Raw genomic sequence first — 16757 nt, 5'->3', positions numbered from 1 at the left:
AATTTAGGTTATCTATTTCTTTGTGAGTGAAGTTTTTTGTAGTTTGTGCCTTCATTCAAGAAAGTTGTCCATTTTGTCTAAGTTATTTGTAATTTTGGTCTACTTGTGATAAATTATCCACTTTCTGTTTTTCATACTTTAAAAGATGTCATTTCAGTGACTTCTTATTTCTGTCTTATTACTGATGAGAAGTCAGCTGTCATTCTTATCTTTACCTTTTTCTGTATAACTGTCATTTTCCTCTAGTTGCTTTTAAGATCTTGTTTTTCTCTGTGTGTGCTTGGGTATGGATTTCATCAAATTTAGAAAATGCTTGATCATTATTTCTTCCAATATTTTTTTTTTCTGTTCTTCTCTTCCTTTGTTCTCCTTCATGTACTTAAATAACATGTATATTGGGTTGCTTAAAGTTGTTTTACTGCTACTAAATGCTCTGTTGATTTTTTTCTAGTCTTTTTTTCCCCTCACTATGATTCATTTGGAGATAGTTTTGTTCCATGCTTTCAAGTTCACTTATATTTATTCTATAGTGCCTAATCTGCTGTTGATTTTGTCCAGAGTATTTTTTAGCTAACACACTGCATTTTTTATTTGTAGAAATTCAATTTGTATCTTTTATTTCTCTCCCTATCATGTACATACTTTCTTCTAACTTCTTAAAGATATGGTGTGTATTTATATTTATAATACCTGTTTTAATGTCCTGTTCAACTAATTCTACCATCTCCATTACTTCTGGGCCTGCTACTATTGATTGATTTTTCTCCTCATCATAGGCTGTAATTTCCTGTTTCTTTGCATGCCTGGTAATTTTTAATTAGATGCCAGACATTGTGAATTTTACATGGTTGGGTGCTCGGTGCTTGATTCCTTTTTATTATTTTAGATTACCTTCCTCACCCCAAGGACACACTAAAGTTACTTTGGAACATTTTGATATTTCAAGACTTGGTTTGAAGCTTTGCTAGACAAGTAAAAAACCATCTTTAGTCTGTTGCTAATTTGTCTAATTTGACTCATTATTGAGGATTGTTCAACATGATCCATTCAGGTGATCCTTTCCATGGACTCAGGTGTTTTCTCACACACATGTGCTAATTAATACTCAGATATAGACTCAAAGGGAACTTCCTACAGATTTCTGGAAGGCTTTGTGTGTGTGTGTGTAACTGTCTTCTCTGGAATTCCACATTGTGAATTCTAACTGCCTTGGCCTCCTCAAACCCCAAACTCTCTTTTCAACTCATAAAGACTATCAGGCTCTTCTTAGGTTCCCCCTTCCCCTGCTGCAACCTGGAAAGTTTCTCTAAGCACTAAGCTCAGGCTCACCTTATTTGTTACTTTGCCCTTGAGTTCAGGTATGCCATTTGTCCAGTGTCTGAAAACTGTTGTTTCATATGCTTGTTTGTTTTTTAGTTGTTTAAAATGAGAGGTAAGTTCAGCTCCTATTAATCCATTATGGCCAGCATCTACACACTTAATTACCATGATATACATCCTTTATTCTTCTGAATTTATATTCTCATATCTTTATACTTGGGTCTACACAGTTGGATCGTGTTTAGATGTAGGGCTTTCATGTGTTAAATATAGGGCTATAAACTTCAGAACCATCTCCTCTAGGGCTATGGGCCATGCAAATTTATTTTTAAGTAATCTTTGGAAAAATTTTTTTGGTAATGTTTCAGGATTTTAAATTATAAATGCAATTAAAATTATAATTTTCTGTCAGCTCCTTGGGGATAAAAAGACATGAGGTATTAATGTAAAACATAAAGTCTCTTTTTCCTAGTGGTAGGAATGGTTGTGCACAAATAAAAGCAGACTTAAATGTTTTCATGAGATGAACAAATAGGTATTACAAACAAAATAATTAAAGTGGTTTGTAGCAAGCAAGCAAATCCATGTGCTATTAACATTTATTTTTCTGTTTGAATATGTGCCTAGGGAGTAAGCTACAAATTGAAGCTCAACCGGCTTCTAAAATTTTAACCACAGAATGAAACATAGTGGCTTTGTGTTATAGAGATAGTTACTTAAGTCAGAATTTTAAATGTTAACATTTTTGAGGTTCACATTTTGTGTGTGTACCATTCTAAAGAAATCCTTCCCATTTCCTCTCTTCTTTCTCTCTCTCTCCTTCTCTTTTTCTCTTTCTTCCTTTCTCACTCCTTCCCCTTCCCACATAAGCATTTACCATGCTTAGCACTAGGAAGATAGAATATGAGAAACATATGCCCTGCCCTTGAGGAGATGGTTTTGTTTTTAGCTCCAGTGTAGATGAAGTAATGAATTAGCACCTGCAGTTTCCTTCTGGTTATGTGCATAGAACACTGAGAATTCACAGTGCCCTCCAATCTGAGTCAGGGTTGTAGGTATAAAATAAAGGACCAGAGGATTTTACAGATTTTGGATCTGAATAAACGAACTTTCTTTATGTAGCTCTTTCCTACGTGAATTCCATGCTGTTCTGCTGGGGCATAGGACTGGCTGAGGGGCTCCTTCTCTGCTTGTGACCGAGAGTACTGTTACCTGTAGTACTCCTATTTAAACTCTGCCCTGCGTTGTTGAACTGTGAAGATTCTAGATTTGCCTTGCCTTCTAAATGGCAGACAAAGCTATTTTTTTAGCCTGTCCTATAGTTATTTTAGTGCTTTAAATATCCAGGCCCAGAACTGCAGAAGTATATATTTCAGGTCCAATTTAGATCATATTTCAGGAATATCACATCTGAAAAAGTGAGGGTAAGGCTAGTAATCACTGAACCACTTCTGGGAATTGCTTTGACCTACCTTAGATTTTCTGAGTCCATGAGAATTAAAGGAAACTGCATGAATAGAGGTGGGTGACATGGGGTTGTGAAAATGCAGAACCTGCAATGTTGGTGGAAACAAGAAGGTTGAAGAAGATGGAGGGAAAGTACAAAGAGGGAGAGGGAAGAAAAATGAGAGACAAAGGAGATAGTGAAAACAAGTAAGGAGAAAGTGAATGTAAGACATAGGAAAGAAAGAAAAATATAGCCAAAATAATCTTGAGAAAGAAGAATAAACCTGGAGGCATTGTTGTGTGCCCTGATTTCAAACTACATTACAAAGTTATAGTAATTAAAACAAAATGGTATTGGCCTAAAAACAGAATTGTGGGTCAGTGGAACAGAATAGACCCCCCCACACACACATACACATATATGGTCAATTAATTCATGACAAAGAAACCAAGACTATACAATGAAGAAAGGATGGTCTCTTCAATAAATGGTATTGGGGAAATTGGGCAGCTATATGCAAGAGAATGAAACTGGACAACTATCGTACACCACACACAAAAAGTAACTCAAAATGGATTAAAGATTTGGATGTATGAGGTCTGACAATTAAGTTCATGAACTCATCCTAGAAAGTGTGCTACATACCTCATCACTGAATATCACTACAGTCACCTTCGAAGTACTCCTCTTGGGAAGCTATGCACTGACACCAGCACCTAGTCCATCCTTCAAAGCAATCTTGGAACTCTTTCTGGAATGGCCATCAGAGCTGTCATCGTATTACCCTTGATGTTCTGAATGTCATCAAAATGTCTTCCTTTCAATATTTCCTTTATCTTTGGGTAAAGAAAGAAGTCATCAGGGGCCAGATCAGGTGAGTAGGGAGGGTGTTCCAATACAGTTATTTGTTTACTGGCCAGAAACTCCCTCACAGACAGTGCCCTGTGAGCTGGTGCACTGTTGTGATGCAAGAGCTCCTTCAGGACCATTTTTGCACAAAACTTTCTCATGCCAAGATTTTCAGTTAAGATTTTCCTAACTGTTTCTCTGTTGATGTTTACTGGTCTGCTATGCTTCTCACAGTCAGCCAATGATTTTGAGGCAAAATTCGAAGAATTTTTGCAATGTTTTCTTCAGTTGTGCTGATTACTGGCCACCCTGACCTCTCTTCATCAGTGACATGTTCTTCCTCCTCAGAAGAAACATTTAACCCATTTGTACACTGCTGTTTTCTTCATGGCATTATTCCCATACACTTGCTAACATGCCCCTGATTTCACTTCCACTCTTGCCAAGTTTAACAAGAAATTTAATGTTTGTTTGTTGCTCTAATTCAAGCTCAGACATTCTCGCAGTGGCACACAAAAACACACAACAACAATAATGAACACCACTCAGAAAGACACTGGCACACGTCGACACGAACACAGCTGTGAGACACTGATATACCCAGGTTATGAAACCTTACTGAGCTGTTAGTACAGTGCTGCCAATGTAATCAGACTCTTAAACTAATAAGAGAAAACATAGACAGTAAGCTACTTGATTGATCATGGTGATGATTTTTTGAATCTGATACCAAAAGCAAAAGCAAAAGCAACAAAAGCAAAAATAAACACATGGGATTACATAAAACTAAAATGTTTCAGTATAGCAAAAGAAACAATTAACAGGATTTCTGGTCAAGATGGTAGAATAGGTAAACCCTGTGTTTGCTTCCTCTGATGACCACATCAAAATTACAAGTAAATTACAGAACAGCCATCACTGAGAATTGTCTGATCCAACTGAACTGAAGTCCTGCAACTAAGAACATACAAGAAGCCACCTAATGGTAGGAGGGGCATAGATGTGGAATTGGCTGGGCCCACAATTAAAAATTGGGAGGGGTATCTCTGCTGCAGAGGTGCCCCCCAGAGAAGCGAGGGTCCCAGCCCCACACCAGGCTCCCCAGCCCAGGGTTCCAGTACTAGTCTTGAAGTGGCTTCTTCTGTATGTCTGTAGTTGTAGGGCTTGGTTCAGCTAGACTTCAGGCGATTCTCAATGATGGTTATTCAATAGTTCAGTTGTAATTGATGTGGTCCTGAGGGGAGGTGAGCACAGTGTTTACCTACTCTGCTATCTTGACCAGAAATCACATACTTCATGAGTATTTAGAGAATGACTAATGAGACAGAGTATGTCCCTGGTCAGAACAAACCATTCATAATGTGCTCTCCTTCTGCTGTTCTCTGTCCTGGAAATATAACCGGCTCTAAAATTTGGCAGCTTCCTCCTACTCTCTCTTCCTTACCAGGATGTCCCTGTCTTCTCTGTGGAGCCTTGGCTTGCCTTGCCTTAAGTTCTCCATAGGGCTCTGAACACAGCAGACAGTCTAAAAACCCTGTTGACTTTGGTGGGAGTCATTCTTTCATCACAATTTAATTGAATCCTCTTTCTGTTTTTTCAACTTCTCTCAGGCCAGCCTTGTCTGTGAAGCTTTTTTTTTTTTTTTTAAACTATCATCTTTAGATTACTGACACCATGGTTTTTAGGAGGGAAATAAACTTTATTATTTCTTCAGAGTGGTAATGATGCTGGTATCACACAGATATTTGATAGATCTAGGTCTTTCTAAGGAATAAAAGGAAATGACTAATAATGAGATTACATAGCCCTATATGTGTAGAGCTCTATATAAATGTTTAAAAACATTTTCCCGTGACATCAGATTCAGAAATTTTACTGAAGTCTTAAAGATCAGACAAATATTTGTTTGTATGTGAATTTTGCATATAGTTGGCCAAAATGTATATTTAGAAAAACGAGATCCTTTTTATTTTGAAGATTTCTCCTCATTATAAAAAATTATCTTCTTTGCTACTCAAACAGACTTGGAGTGAGACTTCTGCAATGATTCTTTCTCTGTTTTAAATTGCAAAAAAAAATTGTAAGAAACTTAAAAGATACAGAGCATGTTATGGCAAACACGTACATGTTCACCATTCAAATGTTGACATATTTGAGCTCTCAATTTTTTTTTTAAATTGATCATTTGAGACATACTTGAAATCTGCTCTGTACCCACTTATCAGTCCCATTAAATTCTGTATCAGTCAGTTTTTGTCTATAAGTAACAGAAAAATCTGAATCCAGTTTCCTTAAATGGTCTGAGATTTTATTATATTACCTTAGAGAAGGCTCTGAGCCACAGATCCTGAGATTACAGGGCAGGGTGATTCAGAGGCTAAATAATATTCTTAGGACTACTCTCTGTCTGTTGTGTGCAGTGTGCTGAGCATGCCCTCAAGTGGAATCTCCCTATGATTCAAACTTCCAGAGGCAGCCATCAGTTTCCCCCCCACCCATATCTCTGAGTCTATTTCTGTTTTGTTTGTTCATTTATTCTGTTGTTTAGATTCCATATATAAGAAGTTGAATAATATTGAATGTCAACTATAATTAAATATGCCAGGGGTGCCAAAAAATGTATACACATTTTAAGAAAGGAAAAACTGTATATTACATTAAAAAATGTAACACTCAATGTATACCAATAACAAAAGATGAATACAAGTCACATTTGACTTCTGCAACTACAAGAGGTGCTCAAACTGGTTACCATCAGCATCCAAACAATTCTGATTACGGCGAACTACTCCTTGAGCAACATTGACCAAAGTGTTCACTTGTATTGCTGTCCATGCTGTTCCTTCCCTAAGTACAGCCATGTAACCAGTTTCTATGGCACACCACATCCTTTGAGGCTCCCATAGGGAGAAATCAAGGGATGTTAAGTCAGGAGAATGTGGGGGAAACTCAACTGCATCTCTTTGTCCTATCCATTGTCCTGGCAAATTCTCATCGAGGTAAGTTCTTACATCTTGGTGGAGGTGCGAATGATAACCATGCTTCCGCCATTTTCTTTGACTGTCCTGCCTGTCGCATGGTGATGCTAGCATTTAATTGATTAATGCCATCTTTTGCACAAACATCATACTACACGTTGCTACCATAATTCAATTCAACTTTGAAAAGTCGTACAAGATAACATCTCTTAAAATGTGTATACATTTTTTTTTGGCACCCCCAGTATATATAGACTTACAGGATGTGGAGTACAGCATAGGGAATATAGTCAATGGAATTGTAACAGCTCTATATGATGTCATAGGGGTAGTACATTGGGGGAGGGGGTCATCACTTTGTGAGTGATGTAAATCTCTAACTATTACATTGTTTTGTACACATGAAACAAAACAAAACAAAACCTCCAGAGGTAGAAAAACCTACATTCTTCTTTTTAGGATCGAGCAAACCTTCTCAGAACTCCCCAAGGAGAACCCCCTCATACCTCAACAACCAGAAATGAAGTCATCTACCCCTTCCTAAAACTGCCTAAAGTAATAGGACCACTCAGGTTTGCTCAGACCAAGCAATGTACCTCTGGTTTGGGGTATCAGGGTCTCCTCCCACCACCTTGAATCCCATGGTAGAGGGAAGGGCACCTGTTCATACTAGAGTTATGCCAACACAAAAGAAGAGGGACACGACTGTGAGATAGGCAGCAGATCTGTTTGTTATCCCCTCTATTTCCCCAGTGGCCCCCCCCACTCTCCTGAAATTGGTGAGTCTTGCTAAATTTAAGTTTATATTATGCTATTACATATATGTCTACTATAAATATACCTTACTTGATATTTCATTCTGTAACTTGCTCTTTTCTGTTTTCCTTAACTCTATTAACTATATGTGTATAGGCAATAATGTAATACTGTGACTTATTCAGTCAGTTTTATAGTTGCATAGTAGTTCATCATACAAATTCTACTACTTCTTTGATTCTATTTTTGTTATTGTTACATCAGAGACCTGAATGGAAGTGAGGAAGAAGCAGCTGAGTCTGGTGGATCCTGAAACTCCTATGTCTCCAAGTTGTCCTGTGGATGTTGTTATCACTGTTTTTACTTTTCCCATAGTTAGCAACAAGGAGGACTTTAACAATCGTTACTAGCTTCCATACCAGTTGTTTATCACCTTTTTTGAGTTAAAGGTTTCTTTGAAAATCCAATACAGACTATGGAATTTCTGCATAGGAAAATGCATACTTGTATACTTTACTTTTTTGGGGGGTGGGTTGGCAAGGGTAATAGGGAGTCCCCTTGAAGCCAGCCAGGAACCTTTGCTGAAGATACTTGTTGCCTCTGAATGGAGACAATCAGATCACTTTCTGTTCCTTACTGTGCTCTCTAAGGACAATTTTGCTTTAAATCAGTGAATTATGTGCTTTCTGGGAGGTTGTGAGGATGGCATTCCTTTAGAATTCATTTAACTTTTCTTTAGTCTTAACTCCTTCTAAGTGAACTAGAGATTTTTAGAGGTTTTCTAATAATTTATTTGAGAAAAATAAAGATTGTCTAAGCTTCAATGTACATTCTTAGTACCAAATTAGAGGCAGTGAGTATTTTTATTATTCAGTGCATGAAGGAAGTGTCACATTTTATTCTTTTTATAGAAATCTTCCTTTAAGTGTGTAACAAGGCACAGAAGAGTCTTTCCCTCCCCCTGATGACTAGGAAAAAGAATGTGATGTTAACTGGGAACTCCATCCTGTTCTCTTCTCTGCTTGTTTCAGTTGTTACAATATTTTTGTTATTAAACAATATCCTTCCCCTGAAAAAGCAGCTGGTTCCAGCAGTACTTTGCTATCACTCTATTCCACTTTCATCAATCTCTATGGACTCTGGATCCTACATATTACCTCTTTAAAGATGATCCATTTGCAACCGTCCTGGTCCAAGTCTCGATTATCTGTCACAGAGATGATCTCTTAAATGAGCAGTACTGATGTGAGAAGATTTATGGGTAAGCTAACAGGGAAATTCAGGGTGGGTAACACAATCAGGCGGAACCTGCCGAGTATTTACCTTCTTGCATCCACAATAATGAGATGATTCAAGAACGCAATTGGAATTTGACCAAATGGAGAAGGTTGCACACACCTCTCTTGGGATCTTCAGAAATAGCCCTCCTTCTAATATTAATGACAATGAACTTGGCAGTCAATAATGCAAATATAAATTTTAGCACTACAACTGTGGTTTAGTCAGTCACACAGCCAAGACGTATGAGAAGTTTTTGGGAGATGGGTGTCTGTCCAAGTAAAAGGGCAGGGTCATATGATAAAGAATGAAAATTTTATATACAATGTATAGTAATATATAGAAGTATAATTACCCTGAATGACACTCTCAAAAAGGAAAAGACCTTAAAAAGCTTGATACGATATATTTAAAAATATTTTTAAATAGATCACTGAGCAGTCAACAGTAGTGTTCAGAGAGAAAACACAGGTCATCTTCAAAGGAATGCCAGTTAGAATGATTCCTAATAACTGGAGGTAACGGGATGAATAATTGTCCCCAAGGACATCCAGGGCCTAATCCCGAGAAGCTGTATTACCTTATACAGTAGAAGATATTTTGCAGAAGTGGTTAAGTTAATGATCTTGAGATGGGAAATATCTTGGATTATCTTGGTCGGCCTTAAATGTAATCTCAAGTGTCCTTAAAAAAGGGAGGCAAAGGAAGATTTAGGTATAGAAGAAGAGAAGCCACAAAGGAAGAGATTGGAGTGATGTGGCTACCACTCAAGAAACCAGAAACTGCCAGAGGCAAGGAACAGAATCTCCCCTAGAGCCTCTAGAGGGAGTGAGTCCGTGTGGCAATTTGTTGTTATAGCCATAGGAAACTGATACACTGGACAAAATTGGAAGCCAGAAGACAGTGTCATATCATCTTCCATGTGCTAAGAGAAACTAGTAGTCAACTTAGAATTTGACATTTCAAGAATGAAATCAAAAGAAAGATATTTTCTGGCAAACAAAAACTAAGTTTATTACCAACAAACCCACATTAAAGGAAATTATAAATGATGTACTTCAGGAGTAGGAGAATGATCACAAATGTAAGGTTTGATGTCCAGAAAAGAATGTCTAACAAATATATTAATAGATATTGGTTCAATAGACAAACAGTAACTATATAAAACAATGAAATTATGTATAATAGGAGGGCATAAAGAATTAAGATACTGGACATTGTTGTCACATTAGTTGGGATGATACTGATTAGAGATAAACATTGAAAAAGAAAGTAAAAAACTGTTTAACTTCACACTTTGTTAAGTATTTATATTAAAATATCTAAGATAACCAATGAAAGAATAATATAGAGAATATAACTTTCCAAAGAGAGTTAAATAATGAAAATATGAAATAATTATTCCAAGGTGAAGCAAAAGAGAAAGAAGAAAAAAGAAATGGTAAAATATGTAATATAAATAATATGGTAGAAATCACTCCAAATATATAAGTAATCATAGTCCAATATAAACAGATTGAGGTTTCTACTAAGAAGTTAAAGATGGATATAAAAAAGTCCAGTATATTTTGTTGACAGAAGTCCCAACTAAAATGTGAGACAAAAAAAGATTGACAGCAAAGAGATGAAAAAAGTTAGAGCAAGCTTTACACACCAAAATACAACTAGTGCAGCTGTATTAATACCAGACACAATAGACGATGGGGCAAGATGCACTACTGGAAATAAAGAGGATATACAAATAATGATAAAATATTTAGTTCAGCAAGGAGTTATAATTCTAAACCTGTATGTAACTAACAAAAACCTCAATATTTGTTTTTTAAATTTTTGAAAATATGGAGTGAATCCAAAAAGAAATAGACAAATTCCTGACATAATGGACCTAACAATAGACCACTGAATCCACAGCAACTGGACAGTGAATGTATATGAAACATTCATGCAAACTGACCACATGATAGGCTCCAAAGAAAAGCTCGATACATTTTAAAGGATTAGCATGACCCAGTCCACATTCTCAGGTCACAAGGCATTTACGTTAGGAATCAATGGGAAGATTACTAAAAAAAATACCCTCATGTTTGAAAAGTTTTGAAAAATCCGTAGTAAATTACTCATGGGTCAGTTATACACCAAAATGGAATTTTAAAAGAATGATACAGTTAATACACATGATAACTTGTGGGACACAGCTAAAGCAGTGCTGGGTGTAGATTTATTATCTTAAATGCTTTGTTAGAAAAAAACAAGAGATGTAAGATTCATCAGCTGTGCTTCACACCTAAAATGTTGGGAAAATAATCACTAAATAAATCAAAAGAAAGCATAAAAATAAAGATAAGAGTAGAAATTAATGAAGTAGAAAACAAACACAAAAAGAGTATCAAGCCAAAACTTATTTTAAAAAAGGATTTATAAAATAGAAAAACTTCTAGCATCTAAGTAAGAGGGCACAAATAAGCACTATTAGAAATGGATGAGGGCACATATCTTTAGGTGCATTAGAGAGAGTAAAAGAAGTAGAGTGTCCTTGTGAACAAGTTATGCCACTCAACTAGAACGTGTGGACAACATAGCTGAATTTTTAGAAAAAACAAATGACTTAAGACAAAGAAGGAAAAGCAAACAAAATCTCTATAAAAATAAAGAAATTTAATTAATAATAACAATAATTCTACAAAGAAAACACCGGGTTAGATGACTTTATAGGTTAGTTTTACAGATCATACTAGAAACTGGAAAAGATGTTTGTAGCATGTGACAAAAACTTAGTATCCAGGGTTAAAAAACAAAACAAAAGCTCATATCAGTATGCAAGAGACCCAATCTGATGGAAATGGACAAAAGACACAAACACAGGAAAGGAAACATAAATGATTCATAAATATATGAAAGATATTTAACCCTATTAAGAATTAGGAAAGTGGAAATTAAAATCCAGTGATGTACCAATTCATATTCACCGGCTTGACAAACATTAGCAAGTTGTACAATATCTGGTGCAGGCAAGGACTCAGAGCAACAGGAACTCTCTTCACACATAGTTATAAATCGGTACAATCACTCGGGGAATTTGGTATCACCTAGGAAATTAGAACATGTCCATGCTCTCCTATCAAGGAATTCTGTTCGAGGTGTGTACCCTAGAGAAATTCTTATACAAGTGCACCAAGACACATACACGAGAAAAATATATGTGGAAGCTTTGTTTATAATAGCAATCAAATGAAAGCATTCAAATGGTAATGGGCAAGAGAGTAAATAAATGCTGGCCTAGTCATACAATGCGATTGTGTGCAGCTGTGACAATGAATACACTGGAGCGGCAGCCATCGCCATGAATAGGTCGCAGAATCTTAGTGTTTAATCAGTGTGTTTTAAATGCTGGCAAGTGTTGGGACTATCTGGAGAGCTAATGGAGAACACAGAGGCTTTGCTTGTTGACGTGGGACAGGGCTGGACCTCTGAGATTTTATCACTTCTCAGGTGATCCTGACACACAGCTGAGCCACTGAATCAAAACAAGTGCAGGGGGCATGCAGACCATTTAGTTTACACAAAGCTAAACAACACATTACTTGGGTTACATACTTAGTCGGAGTGTGACAAAGGCAGGCTCTCACTGAAGACCAAGTATAAGCATTTGGGGAGGAGGTGTCTGACCAGGATGCAGGTTATACTTTATTTCTTAGCTTGATAGCAGGCACACTGAAATCATGTTATTACTCATACTTAATGTGTGTAATATTTGTGAGTTAAATATATTTTACAATATAAACTGTAAAAAATAATACAATGAAAAGATTTGTTTTGAGCGTATGCACTCCAGTGAGCATCTGGGTTGACATGTTACTGTGGTCCGCTCAGCTGCCTTGTCGACCTCAGTGAGGTCAGTGGACGTCACTCAGTATATACTCATTGTCTTGCTTCTTCTGCTGGTCAACAGCACTATCTGGAAGGAATGTTCCCTGGGACAAAGGGCAAGTTCGTTTTCTAAATGGGTTGTGTAAATTGGCTGCTTGGATTGCCCTCTGCACCCTTAGAAACCCAGAGGTTGGGCCCCCTCAGCGGTCCAGGGGCTGACGTGGTGTGCAGCCTGGAGGCAATGCCTGACAGGAGAACAGCGAGTGAGCAGATCCCTGCCTGCACCCCTATGACACTGAAGGGACCCAGTGGGACCAACAGGACCGGAGAGGGCCTGGCATGGAGCTGCTGGAACTGACTGATGACACTGGTTTGGAATTCTCCAAAGCACAGCACACACCTCTGGGAGAAGCAGTGACCCTTTATATGCCCCTTCCCCTCCCCCAAGCGATCCGGGGGCCTTGCTTCTGTGGATTCTTAGGTTCTGATTGCAGCTATCTCTGTACTGGACACTAAGTGTAGGCCCAGAGTCGTGGGGAGGCAGGTGGGTAGCAGTGCATTGGCAGACAGAATATGTGCTTTCCCCCAGAGTGAATAGATGAGAACTGAGCCATGGGAGACAGGAAGGTCTCCAGAGATCCAGCAGATCCTGACTGCAAGAAGGCATGTGGCAGCTAATAAGTCAGGAGAACTGTGCCAAGCGCTCAAGGAGTCCTGGGTAGGCAGAATGAAGAAGGAACAGTCTGGAGACCAGGACAGCAGGGGTTAGGGCCTGAGCACGCTGGTTATGTCATGGCTGCCCTGCCTCACTCACCTCAGGTGCTGCCGCAGGTTGCCAGGGAAGTGATAGTTACACTTACAGAGAGGTACTGTGTGTCCTGTAAGTCAGGCTCCCTACAGATTTCCAGGGTCCTGTTCGGGGTCCAGTGGAGAGTGCTCAGTGCCACTGACTCTCCCTCTAGGAAGCTGAGGACTCGGAGGTTTAATAAAAGAGCTTTTATGGTGGCCTCTGCCATCAAGAGTGAGAAAAGCAAAGTTATGTGACATCCATTTCCTTTCCAAGGTGTGCTGGCTCTGATTAACCCCTTGTGCGTAATTCAGATTGTGTTTTCATGACCTCATGTTTTTTTCCTAGATAAAATAAAATTCCCTCCCCAGACCCTGTATATCCATTCTCAAAGTAAAGCTACATAACTACCCTACTCATTGCTCTCACAGTCCTTCTTAGTGTGAGATCAGAATGTGATTTTCTCATCCTGCTAGTCTATGCTTGGGCCTGGGCCTGCCTTAGCAGGGCAGCTAGGAACAGACCAGAGCATGAGGCCCATGCTGGATTCTCTTCTCTGCTCTGGTTCCTGGAATCCAGCTGGGTTCTGGGCCCATCTCACCTATTTTCCCACCTTTGATTATCAGTTGGTCCCCACCCAACAAGATCATTTCCTCTTAAACAGACTTTTGTCTGAAATACAAAGGTCAGTGGTTTAAACCCAGATTCAATATATAATAACATTTTAATTCTTTTGTGATTACTGTAATTCAGCATACTTGGGAACTATTGATCATTCCAAAGGATGCAACTCTTTCTTGTTTTCTCCCAGATCTAGCATGTGGTTTCAACTGACCATCTTTGGCCTCACATCAGATTCCTTTAAGACAGTTCCTGAAATACGATGTTTACCATTTTACCCTTAAACTTGTTATGTTCTTATTTAACTGACTGTAAAACACATGCTCACTAATTTCTAACCTCACTAGCTCCGTTTACACCATCTGATTCTCTCAAAGCTAGACTGTATCATCTGCAAGAAGGAATATCGAAGACCTATTTGAAATCATGGTTATTCACAGTTAAAATCTTGACTTGCAACCAACCACCAATTTGGTCACTTTTTAGAGACAGCCAGTGAACTAGAGCTTTTCTTCACCTGACTCACCCACAACTTGGTTCATGAGACCTTCCATTTTCCGTAGTTCTTGAGTTGTTCCCAGCCATAGAGCAGTTTTGTGCCTCTGGAATCCTCTCTCCATACAGCTGCCAGAAATTTTTAAAAAAGGAAATCTGAATGTGGCTTGTTGGTGCCTAAAACCTTTCCAGGGCTTCCCATCTCCCTTAGTGTGGGTGTTTTAGCCGGCTTTACTGACCAACCCCCCCTGCTCCCCAACTCCAGCAGCTGGCCCAGGACACAATTCCAGGTCTGCTTTGGGCCACTTCTCCTTTTTGCCAGTGGCTCTGCCGCTCCCCAGGTCGGGGAAGCCTTTGGCGTTTCACCAATCCTGCAGCTTCCACCCAGAACTGGGTGCTGGCAGCCTCCTCCTCCACCTTCAGCAGCCACACCACTACCTCAGCTTGGCACAGCCACCTCCCCCACCTCCACACGCAAGTACTTTGCTTGACAAGTTCATCCTTCAGGTTCAGCTTCTGTGTTAATTCCTCAAAGAAGCCTCGTCCTGGAAAGAGCTCCGTGTGGCTGGCTCCCTTGGCTATTTCTGTGCTTGAGAGCGCTCATTTTACATGGGATAATAATAGGATCTACCTCATAGAACTCCTATGGCTGGTGTGAGCACCAAATGAGATAATGTATATAAAGAGCTTATCACACGCTCTAACATGGAAAGCACAATGGGTTTCCTTTGCCTCTATATTTCCTTATTACATCATCAGCATATTTCATCCTGTGATGACCTTGAGCTTCACTGGATGGGATTAGTCCTGACTCATTCACGGCCGTGTCCCTAGTGCTTAGCACAGAACAAACCACAGAGATATTGGGTAGATTTTGTGCCATGAATGAACGAATGGACATATTTTCAAAATTTGTATGCAAATCTTTTTAAAACATGAATCTAATTATTAAAGAATTAGAGGAAATGCATTGTATTTTGGTCAATTATGTCAAAGTAAACCAGTTTTCCTTGCCTAAATCAGATCAATGACTCCCAACAGAAAATTTAGCCTTTCCTTCCAGCTAATGCTTACCATGACTTCTGACAGCTCCGGTTCTTAAGAGCTTGATCACGTGGAAGCCAATACATTGGGGGTTTAGCTGCAGACATCCTTTTCTAGCCTCGGGGAAGATGTTGAATAATCCTGTGTGCATTTTAGAGTTAGCAAGTGATATTTGTAAACAAGCAACTAATGAACTGTGTGACCTGGGCCCAATCCCTTAACCCCTTTGGCATCTGCTGTGCAGGCTGTCGGCAACTGATAGGCTTTTTGCAGAGAAAGTTCCTGAGTCAATGGTAAGTGTGTGTGTGATTATCTTCTCAGGAAATTAGCGACCCCGAGATTCTGGATCTGGTCCACAGCGCCCTGGGCAGGATGACCGTGGTCCGACAGATCTTCCCGTCTGCAAAGGACAACCAGAAATGCATGAGGAACAACCACCGCATCTCCTCCCTGCTCTGTGACCCCCAGGAAGGCTACCTCCAGATGCTACAGGTCAGTGCCCGCCCCCCAGCTCCCTCCAGCAGTGAGTCTAACCCAGGCCCATGGCTGGCCCACCACTATAATCACCGGAACTCTGTCATTTACCAACATTGAAACCAGTCAACAGGGCAGTGCCTCTGAAGAGCATTAGCAGGCAGTTATGGCCACTGTCAGCAGACACGTCGTATAGCTCACTGGGTGCCTCTGTATTTAAAAGTGACATGCTTAGGGAGTAAGGAGATTCCTGTCTCTTAGGCTTCTGTGATGACTGTTTTGTTGGGGATGGGATCAACGGCCAGGGAAGGGATGCAGCCCCCTGTGGGGGGGGTCATCATTTAAATCTATTGTAGGTTATTCCCTGTAGGAAGTCAGTGGTATGGACATGGCTCTTGGGAAGCAACTAGGGACTGTCCCCACTCATCTGCTGAATCCTGAGGCTTAGGTCAGCCAGGACTGCTGGAGACCCAGCTGAGCAAAGAGAGGCAAGAGGGCAGGATCATCACTTGCCCACCTGTTTCAGTCCTTCCAGGACGAGAGGTACAGAGTGTTTATGGTCAGTCTTTCCCCCACTCCTTTGGCCGAGGTGCAGCCTGGGAGTAGGACGTGGAGCTGTGCACTGGTTGTGAGAGGTGGTTTTCTCTGGGATGTTTGGGTGTAACAGTGAAGCCCTGTATAAACTGTCCACTGGCAGCCTAGAATCTGCTTCTCCACTAAGAATATCATGCATGAGAAAACTTTCTTTTGATGCTTAGTGGGAGCCACGTAACAAGGAAATTTCTCCCAATTGGGTTTGTAAAAATGGCCCAGAAGTTTGTGCATATGACGTGCTTGCCAT

The 16757-nt window shown here is 39.5% G+C and overlaps 1 protein-coding gene across 2 annotated transcripts in view; it reads left to right on the top strand.

Moving 5' to 3' along the window:
• Positions 1 to 16757, top strand: part of GRID1 (glutamate ionotropic receptor delta type subunit 1) — a 702415-nt gene that overhangs the window by 444882 nt on the left and 240776 nt on the right. For both annotated transcript variants that reach the window (XM_074339723.1, XM_074339722.1), the window contains exon 6: positions 15764 to 15934. In XM_074339723.1, coding sequence (XP_074195824.1) covers positions 15764 to 15934 — 171 coding nt within the window. The remainder of the gene's footprint in view (positions 1 to 15763; positions 15935 to 16757) is intronic.

The sequence above is a fragment of the Rhinolophus sinicus genome, linkage group LG07 (genome assembly GCF_036562045.2).
Source record: "Rhinolophus sinicus isolate RSC01 linkage group LG07, ASM3656204v1, whole genome shotgun sequence".
NCBI classification, from domain to species: Eukaryota; Metazoa; Chordata; class Mammalia; order Chiroptera; family Rhinolophidae; genus Rhinolophus; species Rhinolophus sinicus.
This window is presented reverse-complemented; position numbering and strand designations above follow the sequence as displayed.